Below are 15645 nucleotides of genomic sequence, written 5' to 3' on the forward strand. Positions count from 1 at the left end.
CATGACCACAGTCTCCCATCAACGTTAGTGAACAGATGCTAGCCCGCCTCCCAGCCGGAGCGCGAAGCGCGGAGGCTGCTATCCAACCGTATACAGTCATAAAAGGAGATTGGGCGGGCGAAACCCGCATCCCAGCCGGAGCACGAGTCGCGGAGGCTGCTAACCCACCCTTCGGGGGTTGTGGGGGGCGAAGCCCCCTGCCGAGCGCGAAGCGCGAGTTATCACGATATTCCATCCTACTATTGATGCTGAGAACTTATAAATATTATAATTTTTGAAATCTCGTCTTGGTTCTTATCTTCTTAACTCATCTACAATATTCTCCACGTGCTAATCTACTCTTTCTCCTGTTCTCATTTCTTTCTGCATTCCTTGAATGAACTATGAGTAATCATACCTACCAGTATGTCACTGATACAAATAACAATGAGTTTTCAGAGAATGAATTTTATTATGTTGTTCACATTATGTCAAAAACATGGGTATGATTCATTACAGTAGCTAAAAGATCAATATCGTCTTATTATATCGATGACCACTCTTAAGCATCCGAGCAGCTCATTTTGAACAGAATAGAAAGTGCTTGTTACCCGGTAGGAACCATAAATCAGTACAGGTAAAGATTTGAAATGCCAATTTGAAACAACAACTTCGTCCACTTGATATTCACCCTGTAAAGAAACCATGTAGTATTCCTCGTTCAAACAATACAATATCTGGGTTATGTTGTTAAAACATTATTTATAAATGAAGTGTAAGGGTATGTATAAATTAGTGAAAGGGTAAGCATTCCTGACTAGCAATTGGGAGGTACCGGGTTCGATTCCCGGACTGGCAACTAATTTTTGGATAGTAGTTCTCATCGAATTTCCATCTAGCTGTTAACCCTGTTGTCAATCTTCGGGGTGATTTGCAGCATTTATCTAAGATTTTCGTTAAATAATAATTATTTATAAATTGTTTGTTTGTTTTTAAAGAAAATCATGTAATATTTCTCGTTCAAAGAATAAAATTATTATAGTGAGGTCCACGTTATAATGGCAGTGTTTGATTAGCAATGGTATTGCTATCCTTGTCTTCCATTCAACAAAGCGGACAAAGCATGATTTCGTTGCAGAGTCGTCAAAAAGAGCTTATTTATGCTAAAACAAATTTAAGCTTACAATAGCTGAAGACGGCAATTTAAGGTCCGGTTTCCGAGCTCGGGATTAAGCGAAGTTCTAGACTTTGAGCAGGTGGGTCTGAAAATTGGATTTCCGGAACGGGGGGTAGTCGCAGACCGCGTTTGAATTAAATTTCGAAAAACTGGAAAATTGGACACAAAATGAAATGAAAAGAGAATAGTGTAAAGTTTCAGCTCCTTTGAACTATTTAGGAATGTTCCATTTCGTCTAGGAAAAACGTTTCCAATTATTATTATTCCAGTCACTATATACACTGGTGCATGCAATTTATATTGTAGTTCTGATTTTTTAATATATTATTTGGGTACATCATAGTAGTCTAGAACCAATTTTTCATGCAAAATTTCCTTGTGCTAGATACAGAGTGGCCCAAAAACATGGTATTTTCGGCTCATTTTCCAGTTTTCAGCTATTTCTGCCAAATCTCGTAATCGGACAGAAAAATTTGTCCTCGCTTTTTTTCTAGAATATGAATTCTGAATGAAATGAGATCATTCGGAACTCTCTATCTCCAATGAGTACTGAGCTATGATTTTTCAAAAATGAGTGAAATTTGAAGAGAAAATTAATTATTGATGAATTTTAGATTTTGATCAACAATAGCTTCCGATTTCTACCATTTAGATGTATAATTCAAAATCCCTCTGGGCGTATTTTTGTGCTCTACAATCTGAAATCAGGTAGAGCGCTCTATCTCATATAGATTCCCATGTACACCTGACAACAATGGTCCTTGTATTGTGAAAAACACCAAATTTTCAGCTTCAACCATCATCACCAACTACATAGTCTTCACATTGATATTTCGCACAACGACATAAGTTCATAAGACTATGTTCTATGAGAATCACCCGTTAGATGCACTTCATTTCAGTATTTCCTAGTGGAGAGGCACGCTTAAGGACACCTAAAAGATCAAAATTTCAAACACTTATAACTTCTGACACAATGCTCAGATTTCATCGTACTACACTTCATTCTTCTCGGGTAGTCAAGGCGGTCCAAAATCATGCATCATAAGTCAAATTCGGTCGAAATGTGGAAAATTTATTGTTGAGTGAAATCATGTGTTTAATTGGGTGTTTTTAGTTTTATGTGAGCTATAGTTTACTTTGACATCTGTGCGACGAAAAGTGGAGTTATGGCTTCATAAATTAATAAGTTAAATGCCTGATTTTAACTTTATGTGACGACTCTGCAACCGGGCATAAATGAATCATAAGAGTAATCATATCCACCAGTATGTCACTGATACAAAATAACAATGAGTTTTCAGGGAATGAATTTTACTACGTTCTTTACATTATGTCAATAACATGGATATGATTCATTACGGTGGTTAAAAGATCAATATCGTCTTATTATATCGATGACCACTCTTACGCATCCGAGCAGCTCATTTCGAACAGAATAGAAAGTGCTTGTTACCCGGTAGGAACCATAAATCAGTACAGGTAAAGATTTGAAATGCCAATTTGAAACAACAACTTCGTCCACCTTATATTCACCCTGTAAAAAAACCATGTAGTTTTTCTCGTTCAAATAATATAATATCAAGGTTATGTTGTAAAAGCATTATTTATAAATTGTTTGTTAGTAATTTTTTGGTTTGTTTTTAAAAGAAAATCATGAAATATTTCTCGTTCAAAGAAAACCGGTCCTCAAGTTACCAAAATGTATAATTTAATATGTTTAGGCATCACATTCTATACACTATACTATTGGAAAAACTGAGGCATACTTACTATTGGAAAAACACAGCGATTTTTTTGGACGTTGAAAGCAAATTTGTTCACAAGCATATCAAACGTCTTACCAAGAACTGATTGAAAGTTTTTGCAAATGTTTCTATCAAAATCCAAATTATAGGCATTAGATCGCCAACCTCCATTGCCCCATAAACTGAATTCATTCCTTAACTGAAAATTTTCAATGATAAACATTATTAGAAAATTATGGGAATTTATAATGATCAAGAAAATGTATAATTGATCGAGCGAAGTGGGTTCTAAGATTCAAGTCGACGGTTTGGCATTTTTCTCTTAATGTTCAAATGCTTATATGTTTATATGTTGCGCATTTACGGCGAAACGCGGTAATAGATTTTCATGAAATTTGACAGGTATGTTCCTTTTAAAATTGCGCATCGACGTATATTACAAGGTTTTTGGAAATTTTGCATTTCAAGGATAATATGAAAGGAAAAAAGAGCCTCCTTCATACGCCAATATTAGAGTAAAAATCAGACTATAGAATTATTCATCATAAATCAGCTGTCTTGCGGACTATAATACTACCCGTTCAAAAACATCGAACATCTTGAAAATGTATCTTTCCATCAACGTTAGAAGACAGTTATCTACTAACTTTGACTTTCAATAAGCTGAGGCCATGATTCTAGTTTAGAGTTTGGAGTTATTGATAGAAAACATTTTTTTACATTTTTCTTTTTTAATCTGATGATCAAAATTGCAACAAATATTATGGAAAAGAAATTGATTTTTAAAATCATGAAAAGTGAGATATGAAGTTTGTAGGAAATCAGCATTATGGTAGTTTATTTTGTTAATTTCAACACAATAGATTTTTCACCAACACGACAACACAGAATGTTCTCTGATGGGTTGATTGGATTGGCGAATCGACGGCAGCCAGACCTGATAACAGCGCTCACACGCACATTCCGGGACGACACGACACGGTACGATAGGACAGAAAGCTCTATGTTTATTTAGTATTCTTTCTAGACATTTTAAATTTATAAATTATCTATCAATTTTTGAGAAAACATAACAACAGGTCAATATAACTTACTGAGCGCGAGGTCTACTGTTCACAGAACTACTAGTAATAGAAAGGATGCATAACTTACCTTTATACTGTCATCAAATTCTCGTTTGAAGGAATAGTTTCCATAGAGAATTACTGTCGATCTGTTCATTTTCTTCAGGTGCAAATCAAAAAACATTTCTTTGGTTCCTTCTTTTGGGCATTTCTCGAATCGATTGAATGTAAACCAGTAGGGACCCTGTGAGTATTGGCATAGACAAGAGATAGCATGAGGAAATATTCCATGGTATAGGACATTTATGTTCCAAATTCCACTGGTAACTAACCTTTTTCCAATTTTATTTGAAAAAGTATCAAGTTAATTTGAGAAAGTATCAACTGTATTTTAGAATAGTCACTTGTAATTGAGAGAATGTCAGATGTGAATGAGAATATTCAATAGTATTTGGGAAGTCATCACATGTAATTTGAGAGTAGTCAATCGTATTTGAGAAATCGTCAAATGTAAATGAGAATATATCAATTGAAAATGAGAAAATTTTCGAATTGACATGTCGTGGCTCTTCTGTAGCCTACAGTAGCCTACAGTAGCCTACAGGTTTGATTTGAGCAGGAAAGGATACTGTACTACGTACACAGTATTCCAATTACTACCATAGACTTTGCATGGGGGCAAATTAATATTTTCAATGGTGAAATCGTTTCCCCTGCACTGTTTACGAATGATGAATGAGGACTATTTCTATGTATGTATTGGCGACGCGACTTTTGTCTCCAAACATTTTATGAAATATTTCACTTCTTCTTGTAGTTCCTATCCGTTTCGGATGTTGGCAACCAGCATGGCAAGCCTAATTTTGTCCACAGCCATGCGGAAGAGTTCAGCTGATGTTTTTCCCGTCCACTTTCTAAGGTTATGCAGCCAAGATATTCTTCTACTTCTAGGACCTCTTTTTCCATCGATTTTTCCTTGTATGATTGTCTGTAGTAAAAATTACCTGGAGTCGCTCCTCATGATGTGGCCCAGATATTGCACTTGATGAAGACAAATTCTCTATGTTCAAGGCGCAATTGAACTTTACCATCAATCAATTGAATCTCTTGATCAAGCAATTCGGCAATTCTTCAATGGATTTTGCAGCTCGAATAATTTTTTTTTTATTTAAAATCTAATCGTTTTATTGGAATATTGAAATATATATTATCATATTATTTTGATAAGAACAATTTTGAAAAATATAAGTACTGGAAGCACTGGATTTTTGAAATAATTCCCCAATTACAACTGATAACTTCTCGATTTCAAATCGTATGTTCTCAAATTGAAATGATACTTTCTCAAATAAAATGGACTATTTTCAATTACAAGTGATGACTTCTCAAATGCAATTGACTATTCTCAATTACAATTAATACTTTCTCAAATACAGTTGGAAAAGGTGTAGTACTTATTTTTCATGAATTGGCCATCAGCTGATAGCCAATCGTAGAACTTCACTTCCACAATATTTATGATATTCTGTAGATCATGCTTTCAATTTACTAGAGATTGATGACGGTGTAACAACCGAAACCAGTATCTTGCATTGTTTCAATAAGTTTATAGTTTTGACAGTAATAAGTCGTTTGCAATATATTTCCATGAGACAAGATGATAATTGTGAAGAAGTTTCTTCTATATCAAATTTACCTTTATTGAACCAAAATCTATTCTGTGAAAATTTCATATTTTAGTAATAATAAAGTGAAATGCTTTTCTATGTTCAGTTTTGAAGCATCAGAATTTGATAATCTACTTTGTGAAAATATTTAAGAACTGAAAATTTCGTGAAGTGTACAACTACAAGACTTACCCTTTTTCGAACTATGTGTAACCTTATCTAAATTTGGGAGAGGAATAGCACAAGGTTACCTTATTTCTTCTCTCCCTATCATTTTGATGATACTTAGTCTCAGAATCATGATTCTCTCTAAATCTGTATACTTTATACTAATTATTTCAATGAAGGTTGCCAAGGAGAAATGTCTTGTCTTGTTCATCCTTAGATATAAACCAACATGAAACCCTAAAACATGTTTTATTCAAAGCAACTGCTATAACTATTACTGTATGAATCAATGAAGAATTTAATAGGTGAGAGTTGTTTTCAAGATGTTACTATGAGACAAGATGATAAATGGATAAGAGGTTTCTTCCATATCATATTGATCTTGTTTGAGCCAATGCTATATATTGAGCTTTATTACAGGGGGCTCTCAAAAATATATTTTTCAAAAAGTATTATCAGAAACCACTTACCACTGGTGACTCAAACATTGATGAGTGAGATAACATTGGAAGGATAAGGAAAGTGAAAAACACACCGTTCATGATGTTCTAAATGAAACTACAAAACTCAAATAACGAACTTTCCCACTAAATTCATTGCTGTACCTAATATAATTAACTTCAAATTAGAATATCAGATTTCAGTAGCAATAATTTGAATACTCACAATAATGATCTAGAGAATTGCCTATCATTATCATTAGCATCAAATTCGCTTTAGTGAGAGGTCCACGTTATAATGGCAGTGTTTGATTAGCAATGGTATTACTATCCTTGTCTATCATTCAACAAAGCGGATAGCGCTATCTCTCTCTCGCTTTGCTCTATAGCCAGATCGTCTTTTAACAATATATAATTGACCGAGCGAAGTGAGGTCTAAGATTCAAGTCGACGGTTTGGCATTTCTCTTAATGTTTGAATGTTTATATGTTGCGCATTTACGGCGAAACGCGGTAATAGATTTTCATGAAATTTGACAGGTATATGTTCCTTTTTTAATTGCGCGTTGACGTATATACAAGGTTTTTGGAAATTTTGCATTTCAAGGATAACATAAAAGGAAAAAGCAGCCTCCTTCATACGTCAATATTAGAGTAAAAATCAGACTATAGATTTTATTCATCATAAAATCTATAAGACTATAAAGACTAAATCTATAAAGTCTAAAACTTAAATCTATGAAGTCTATATAATTATTCATCATAAATCAGCTGACAAGTGATTAGACAGATGTGTGGAGAAGCCAGTCTATTACTGTATTTCCATTAGGTCTATAGTTTCAATCAGGTATAGTTAAATCAGGAGAATACTGCGTGAGGTCTACTGTTCACAGAACTACTAGTTGATAATTAATTAGCAAAATATTTCATCTTAATTATTAAAACCCATTATGAAACTATTCAAAAATATAATTTCTTGCTTAAAAAAATACTATTAGTTATCTTAAAGAAGAATGAACCGTGAATATTACATCAATAAACCTGTATCAGCTACCGTCTATAGAAGGCAATGACAAGACGGAGGATCGGCAACGCTGCTGGCCTATCTCTCTCCACTGCCTTTATAACGTGGACCTAACTAGAGATATCATTATAATGGTTAATTTTGGATTTCCAAAACATGCTAGTCTGATGGTTTTATACATGCTGTGTACATTTCAACCAAATTTTGGAGAGGAAATGATTTCATCAATTCATTCTCATTAAATGTATTAGTTAAGTTGATTTTCAGATCCTGCTTAAACCTTGTTCAGTAATCAATAGTGAGGTCCACGCTATAATGGCAGTGGAGAAAGATAGGAGACAACGTTGCCGATCCTCTGTCATGTCAATGCCTTCTATAATAGACGGTAGATGATAAAGGTTTATTGATGTAATATTAACTGTTCATTCTCATTTGAAATAATCAGTTATATTTTATTTAGAAAGAAATTATATTTTTCAATAATTTCATGAAGAATTTACATGATTAAGACCAATATTTTGTTAACCAATTATTGTTGAAAGACGTTCTGGCAACAGAGCGAAGCGAGAAAGAGATAGCGCTATCCGCTTTGTTTAATGAAAGACAAGGATAGCAATACCATTGCCAATCAAACACTGCCATTATAACGTGGACCTCACTATATCTTTATTGTGATCAGAAAAGTATACATGATGTAATGAGATTATGAGGTTAATTTTTGGTAGCTTTGATAAATTGGAGCTTATTTACAGAGAGAAGGAAGAAGCAAGAATACGTGCTGATAGACTATCGCTCAGATGAGTTAAACTTGATACGTCTGCATTAAGAAAAAGAATAAGAAAAATAATAAATTTGGCCCAAAAAACAGGATGTCACGATTTGACATATAGGCCAGAAAATCTTAGGGTAACCCCTTTGAAAGTCGAACTCCTCTCAATATCATTCATGAGTTTAAAATCGTTTCTCGGTGGTTCGGAACCCACCTAAAGCCATAGGTCCACTTATTTCTCATCATCCCATATAATTCCCAACAGCACTATACCTTCACAACCCGGTTGTGTGTTGATGGTAAGGATATTATTCCATATCCTTTTCAGAGAATCGACAATAATTATTGTTGAAACACCGCCGGTTTATGAAGTTACATCACAATATTATATTATCGCTACTCTAATTGCATTCAATCTTCATCCTCATTGATTTGTTTTTCATACTTGAAACTCGTTGGATAATTAGCATTACCGTCATTCAATGTAAATTAGTGTATAAGCCAGTAAATATTGTAATATAAAAGAACTCTAATCTAATCTAATCATCATACGTCGAATTATCTACTTGATTTACTAGATAGAACTTGAATTCAAGGCCACTTAGACTACTAATTCAAAAATTAGAATGATTGTTTTGAAGTTTGAAAAAATTACAGATGAATTTCGACATTTTTGGCAATAAATTCGTTTAATTTTCACGTACGTTTTCAAGACTTGATTTACTAGATGGAGCTTGAAGCTTGAATTCAAGGCCACTTAGACTACTAATTCGAAAATTAGAATGATTGTTTTGAAGTTTGAAAATATTACACATGAATTTTGACATTTTTGGCAATAAATTTGCTCAATTTTCACGTAATTTCCCAGTTTCAAGGTAACTAGAATAGGAGAATCAGGATGTATTATTGGTTCTTGATTTATGAGTTCAAGAATCGCTCCTCGATGGTTCGGAATCCACCTAAAGCTGTGGATCCACTCGATTTCTATCTAAATTTGGGGGAGAAACAGTGTTGGGCTTTAAGCCTTTCGTTCCTTTCCCAATCATTCATAGTTGAATTGTATTTATTAATGTATAAATAGATAAATACACATCATTATTATCCGTCCACCCACGCACAAGCCTGATACTCACATGGGCATCAGCACTGTGAGAAACAAGGGTTTGTGGTTTAATTAAACAATCAGAAAGTTTTCAAAACAGTTTTATTGTATCGAATATCTACTCACATTGATGGAGAAAAAATCCATTGTTTCAAGTTTAGCCACAGATCTAACCTGTTCTAATCTCAACAGATACTATAACTAGTAACTAGTAACAGCTACTAGAACCAATCTGGTTTATTAGTCTATGGTTTCACTGATATCGCCTTGTTATTTTCATGACCACCCTTACGCAGCCTAGTAACTCATCCTTAGCAGAGAACAGGGAGGCTGTAGTGCGGTATTTACTGTAGATTAGAATTTTATAAGCTTCCAAGAGACTATTTGATACAACAACGTCGTCCACTTGGTAGTTGTTCTGTAAATTTGTAAAAAAAATTAAATATTATTCATAGAAACAATTATTATGTAGGCCTAGTATTATATTATTTAAAACACTGTGCTGTGATTGCTCTTGAAGTCCGTTCACTGTATAAATCTAAAAATCTGTTGTGTTACACTCAAACAACTTTCCTTGCCGTTATGAAAATTGATCACCTGACGCTAGTGTTCACGCGCATCTTGAGTCTACTAATCAAAGACCTGAGCCAGCTGGTGACAAGACAATAACGCTGGAGATACAGGAGGTCTGCTATCTCTTCGTAGTCAATGATTTAATAGAATCAACAGTTGCCAACAGTTTTCAATTTAATAATCACATTTTCTCGAATTTTGAACATATTTTCAATTTTAGGTGATACTGAACATTAATTGTAGAAATTTTCATGCTCAATCTTTTCCATCTAAAATTTTTCGTTTAAATTGTATCTGAAGCCTGATAATTTGTAATCTAAAATCCAACATTGCATTGATGGGGCGGAACTCCTGGAATTTTTACAGATATATGAGACTTGTGGCGGTTGATAGAGCTTATCAATGACCATTGTAAGTATGAATTTGATCATAATCGTTGAAGCCGTTTTCGAGAAAATCGCGAAAAACCCATTTTTGACAACATTTTCGTGTGTGTGTGTGTGTGTGTGTGTGTGTGTGTGTGTGTGTGGTGTGTGTGTGTGTGTGTGTGTGTGGTGTGTGTGTGTGTGTGTGTGTGTGTGTGTGTGTGGTGTGTGGTGTGTGTGTGTGTGTGTGTGTGTTGTGTGTGTGTGTGGTGTGTGTGTGTGTGTGTGTGGTGTGTGTGTGTGTGTGTGTGTGTGGTGTGTGTGTGTGTGTGTGTGTGTGTGTGTGTGTGTGTGTGTGTGTGTGTGTGTGTGTGTGTGAGCGTCTGTGTACACGATATCTCATCTCCCAATCAACGGAATGACTTGAAATTTGGAACTTAAGTTCCTTACAATATAAGGATCCGACACGAACAATTCCGATCTAATTCAATTCAAGATGACGGAGAAAATGGCGAAAATGTTGTCAAAAACAGGGTTTTTCGCGATTTTTTTCGAAAACGGCTCCAACGATTTTGATCAAACTTATACCTAAAATAGTCATTGATAAGCTATATCAACTTATATCAACTGCCACAAGTCCCCTATCTGTAAAAATTCCAGGAGCTCCGCCCCATCTATGCAAAGTTTGATTTTAGATTCCCAATTATCAAGCTTCAGATACAATTTAAACGAGGAATTCCACGTGAAAAAGATTCAGCATGAAAATCTCTACAATTAATGTTCAATAACATTTTTACCTAAGATTTAAAATAGGCTCGAAATTCGAGAAAATGTTATTATTTCAATTGCAAACTGTTGGCAACTGTTGATTCTATTAAATAATTCACTGTGAAGAGATAGCAGACGTCGTGTGTCTCCAGCGTTATTGTCCTGTCACCAGCCTGGCTTGGATCTTTGGATAGTAGACTTGAGATGCGCGTGAACACTAGCGTCAGGTGATAAATTTTCATAACGGCAAGGAAAGTTGTGTGAGTGCGCCACACCAGATTTTTGTTAAGTTTGAATGAGATTTACTCACAGCAGGTACGTAGCAAGTGGTTCTGTTCATGGGAAAACCAACCTTGGCTATGAAATAGTTGACTTTTCTGATACCAAAATTATCGTAGAAAGTCTTACAAATGTTTTTCACAATGTCAATAATATAGAGATTGGAACGCCAGCCTCCATTTCCCCAACTACTGGCTTCAAGCCGCATCTGAAATATGAAAATTAAGTTTGGTTATTAATATTTGAAGGGCAATCGTTGTGTATTATTCAGCTGAAATCATGTGTCGGTGCATATCTGTCTATCTGTCTGTGTGATATCTCCCAAATAGCACCAGCTTTTTAAATGAATGGGAAAATTAAAGAAAATATCGGGGCACCGAGCTTCGCTCGTTATTTATTTATTGACTTTTGATAAACCGTACACAATTCTTTAAAATGATTGGGGAAGTACTAACAGGCACAGCCCAAAACTGTTTCTTCCCGAATTTTGATTTATACACTATAAATAGTCCAGAAAGTAGGCTATGTTCCATACACTTGAATTCAGGTTCAATTTTCTGTTCAAACATTTGAAAACAGAAAATTTATGATTTAGATTATATACAAACCAAACTGAATAACAAAATAACACTCACCAATTACTTGAAATTGTCAAATAATGATCAATTTTGAAAATTATGATATAATCTATCTCTTTCCTGTATAGGGCTACTTGTAATATGAATTACACTAAGAAAATTCATCTAGCTAGACAATTTAATCGATTTGATCAACATAATCTGATTTGTTGACATGACATGATAATCCTCCTAAACTAGATTATATCAATATAAAGAAAATAAAAATCTCAGTACCCTTTTTTTAAAATATTTTATCACAACATGTTCCGGTCATTTATGCCATTAATTTTAAAAAAGGGTACTGAGATTTTTATTTTCTTTATATTGATATAATCTAGTTTAGGAGGATTATCATGTCATGTCAACAAATCAGATTATGTTGATCAAATCGATTAAATTGTCTAGCTAGATGAATTTTCTCGCTGATTGATTATGCTTACACAGCTGGAAATAATTCTGTCTCACTCTCACACAGGCACACGCATCTTCTGTTATCGAGAGACGACGGAATTATCATCTGTTTTCCAAGGATGAATTATCCTTTTAATGTCGTTCAGCGATTTTTTCCAAGGATGAGATCTAGATGAATCGAATCTTTATATCATAAACCAACTATGTTACAAATATCGTGAAAATCGTTAAAGCCGTTTTCGAGATCCGTAAAACATAAATAACCAGATATATAAATACAGAAATTGCTCGCTCAATATAATAGGATAGCATGCAAATAATTCCAGCTGACTGAATAATAAAATCAACACAATTTGTTTTCTTATGCAATTTAAATGTTATTTTTATAATATGTGCTATAAGTAACACTTGTGTTACAAGTAACACGGTGTCTGAACTACAACAAAGTTATCATTTTCATATCATGGAGAAGGACGAAGGAGTCAGTTAATTTAGTTGTCCAACAAACTTGACCTGTGAAAAGCTTCGAAGAATTCGTGTTCAAAATTTGAAGCTGATTGTAAGTTCTTGTCGAACATACAAACAGACCTAAAACGACTTCGGCCTTCAGTAAGTCAAAAGTAAGAACTCCGCTAACGCTCGTTCCACTGACCTTCATGTTTTCATCAAAGTCTCTTTTGAAGGTGAAATTCCCGTATAGAATAACGGTAGTTCGGTTCATTTTTCTCAAGTGTAGATCGAAGATCATTTCTCTCGAGCCTTCCTGGGAGCATCTCTCAAAACTGTCAAGTGACAACCAATAGGGTCCCTGTCAAATTCAAATATAATTAGATATTTCTTCATATCATAGATGAGAACATTTAGATTATGAAAAATTTCAGATTAGTTACTTGAATATTTATTGATACCCAAAATACACTCACCGCTGGAGCTACAAGCAATGAAGAACAAACAAGAAGTGGCAGAGAAACAAATAAACAAAGTTGACCGTTCATATTGGATGATTCTGCTTCAACAATACCTTTTCAAAGACAGGTTTCAAATAGAGGACTTCAAAGCAAAGGCTGATAAGAGCAAGGCTTTTATTGATGAATATTTCAACTTTGAATCCGTTGGTACAATTTGAAAGGGCTTATTATGATTCATATCTATAACTACACATGATAATAACTTGCAAAGAGTTGAAAGAGCTCATTATGATCTATATATAACAGCAGATAATAATCATTCGCTGAGCTTTTTCAATATTCTTTGCAGGTGATTATTATGTGTAGTTATATATGAATCATAATACGCTCTTTGAAATTACTCCAACGGATATTGCAATTCCATTTTGAACTATTCATAATAAAAAGCCTTGCTCTTATCAGCCTTGTGCTTTTGAGTCCTCTATTTGAAACCTGACTTTGAAAAGGTTGAAGCAGACTCATCAAATATGGACGGTCAACTTAGTTTATTTGTTTCTCTGCCACTTCGTGTTTGTTCTTCATTGCTTGTAGCTCCAGCGGTGAGTGTATTCTGGCGAGCGAAGCGAGCCTGACGGCTAGTAATACATAATATTCCCAGGAATAGCTCTGTTCGAAGTAGCAGTACCCAATCAATTTTTCCGCGATAAATCAAGACCTCCTAATGGCTCACTGCTCCCTCATGAAATTATAGTATTCCTGGTGATGAAACCTTTTTTTCAGCGTTGACTATATAACATCTATAATAAAGTAAAAAACTGGCTTATGCACGTACGTGATAGGAAAATTATGTTTCACGCATTATCACGTCTGAACTACTGGACTGATTAACTTGAATTTTGCATATCCTATACTATTAAACGAGTAATTTCTGTTTATATGTTTGTATTTCACCTGATCTCGAAAACGGCTCTAACGATTTTCACGAAATTCAGAGCATAGTAGGTTTATAATATAAAAAATCTATTGCACTGGGTCAAATCCCTGGGAAAACTCGCTGGAGGACATTAAAAGGATAATTATTATTCATCCTTGGAAAAACAGCTGATAATAAATTATTTCGTCGTTTGTTGATGATGGAAGTGAGTGAGCGGATTCAAGTGTGTGGTACTGTATCTTGCCAGCTGATTTATCTATGTATATAAAAGCGAAATGGCACTCACTCACTGACTGACTGACTCACTCACTCACTCACTCGCAGAACTAAAAATCTACCGGACCAAAAATGTTCAAATTTGGTAGGTATGTTCAGTTGGCCCTTTGGAGGCGCACTAAAAAACCTTTTAGCGATTTTTTAACACTAAGGGTGGTTTTTAAGGGTTTAAAGTTCGTCTTTTAGCATGTATATTCTTCTTATTCCAATATCTTGAAATAATTGAAATGTCCATACCATATGATAATATAGAACTATAATCCAGAGAGAGTACCTCTTCGAAACAGTTCTGTTCTTCTAGAAACTGAATTAAAAATTTTGTCATGTTGGCATTGAGTTGAGTTGACTTTGTTAGGTTGGCACCAAGTTGAAGATTGAAATGCATTTATCCAGGACCTCCTAAATACCAATTTATCCAGAACCTCCTAAATATCTATTTAGGAGGTCCTGATTTATCGCGGAAAAATTTATTGGGTACTGCTACTTCAATCAGAGCTATTCCTGGGAATATTATATATTACTAGCCGTCAGGCTTGCTTCGCTCGCCATATCGGTTTAGCCAGACGTTTAGTCTGGACCCCCGACTGGATCGTCCTAACATAAATGATAAAATTATGACATAACATTTCAAATTTGGTAGGTGTGTTCAGTTGTCCCTTTAGAGGCGCAATAAGAACGGATTTGAAAAAATTTCCAAAGATACGCCCAAAATCTGCGTTTTTTAGCGTTTTCTCAGCTTTGTCGAAATCGCTGTTATGTGAACAAGCTCTAAGAGAAATGCCAAACCGTCGACTTGAATCGTAGACCTCACTTCGCTCGGTCAATTATGACTCAGCTGCTGAACTTTTGTAATCATTCAATCAGGTACTTAGTGCCAGTTGCAAAAAAGCCGGGTTATTTTCAATCTTGATTAATTCCAGGAAAACTATCTTTTTTAAATGGTCTTTTCTGATTTGATTCACGTTAAATTAATCAGTATGAAAATTTAATCGGCTTTTGTGCAACCGGGCCTTTGTGAGGGAAATTTTTGCATTCCTCTGGGAATTGACTGTGATTAATTATCGATTCACTGTGATTGAATGAACATTCCTGTATGAAATATGAATATTATTATAATTTCTTTTTTCTTTATACATTTTTTATGCTTTTGTACTCCAGAGCGTAGCTCGGTCCCCGATATTAGATTCTTAATCATCAACCAAGGATGGTTATAGGCCTATATTCAATTCTTCGAAACTTCATTACGGTATGTTAAGTTTTAAATAGACCCTTGCAAAGCATGGGTTCCTGCTAGTGAAATAATATAAGTCATATTGAAAAATCACGTTTATTTGTATCAATGTCAAGAATTGGTTATATTATGAGCTGGAATAG

General features: G+C 34.6%; 3 protein-coding genes across 4 annotated transcripts in view; 1 reads left to right on the forward strand and 2 right to left on the reverse strand.

Annotated features, from left to right (window-relative positions):
- Nucleotides 1–431: 431 nt before the first annotated feature.
- Nucleotides 432–6362, reverse strand: LOC120350910. The gene is made up of 4 exons (XM_039426206.1): nucleotides 6274–6362; nucleotides 4057–4212; nucleotides 2930–3103; nucleotides 432–671 (listed from the first exon to the last, which is right to left on the reverse strand). The coding sequence occupies exons 1-4, from the start codon at nucleotides 6343–6345 to the stop codon at nucleotides 510–512; spliced, it is 564 nt and encodes a 187-aa protein (XP_039282140.1). The 5' UTR covers nucleotides 6346–6362; the 3' UTR covers nucleotides 432–509.
- The window catches only part of LOC120350909, a 34777-nt gene continuing 21631 nt past the window's right edge, over nucleotides 2500–15645 (forward strand). Inside the window, exon 1 of the mRNA XM_039426205.1 lies at nucleotides 2500–2638. The gene's annotated coding sequence lies outside the window, so the exon portion shown is untranslated. The remainder of the gene's footprint in view (nucleotides 2639–15645) is intronic.
- Nucleotides 9346–15645, reverse strand: part of LOC120350908 — an 11615-nt gene continuing 5315 nt past the window's right edge. Inside the window, exons 1-4 of one of the 2 annotated variants that reach the window (XM_039426202.1) lie at nucleotides 13077–13156; nucleotides 12806–12961; nucleotides 11154–11330; nucleotides 9346–9555 (exon numbers count right to left, since the gene is read on the reverse strand). In XM_039426202.1, coding sequence (XP_039282136.1) covers nucleotides 9391–9555; nucleotides 11154–11330; nucleotides 12806–12961; nucleotides 13077–13148 — 570 coding nt within the window. In that variant the 5' untranslated portion in view covers nucleotides 13149–13156 and the 3' untranslated portion in view covers nucleotides 9346–9390. Of the gene's footprint in view, nucleotides 9556–11153; nucleotides 11331–12805; nucleotides 12962–13076; nucleotides 13157–15645 lie in introns of those variants that run through there. The other variant, XM_039426203.1, reaches the window with a different exon arrangement.

The sequence above is a fragment of the Nilaparvata lugens genome, chromosome 4, assembly GCF_014356525.2.
Source record: "Nilaparvata lugens isolate BPH chromosome 4, ASM1435652v1, whole genome shotgun sequence".
Lineage (NCBI taxonomy): Eukaryota > Metazoa > Arthropoda > Insecta > Hemiptera > Delphacidae > Nilaparvata > Nilaparvata lugens.

What these genes read in the sequence shown, in the direction of transcription:
- LOC120350910 (XM_039426206.1), bottom strand. Translation starts at nt 6,345, where the DNA reads ATGAACGGTGTGTTTTTCACTTTCCTTATCCTTCCAATGTTATCTCAC. An exon ending in CAATGTTTGAGTCACCAGTG is followed by an intron (nt 4,213 to 6,273) that starts GTAAGTGGTTTC and finishes CAATACTCACAG; the next exon opens with GGTCCCTACTGGTTTACATT. An exon ending in AATTTGATGACAGTATAAAG is followed by an intron (nt 3,104 to 4,056) that starts GTAAGTTATGCA and finishes GAAAATTTTCAG; the next exon opens with TTAAGGAATGAATTCAGTTT.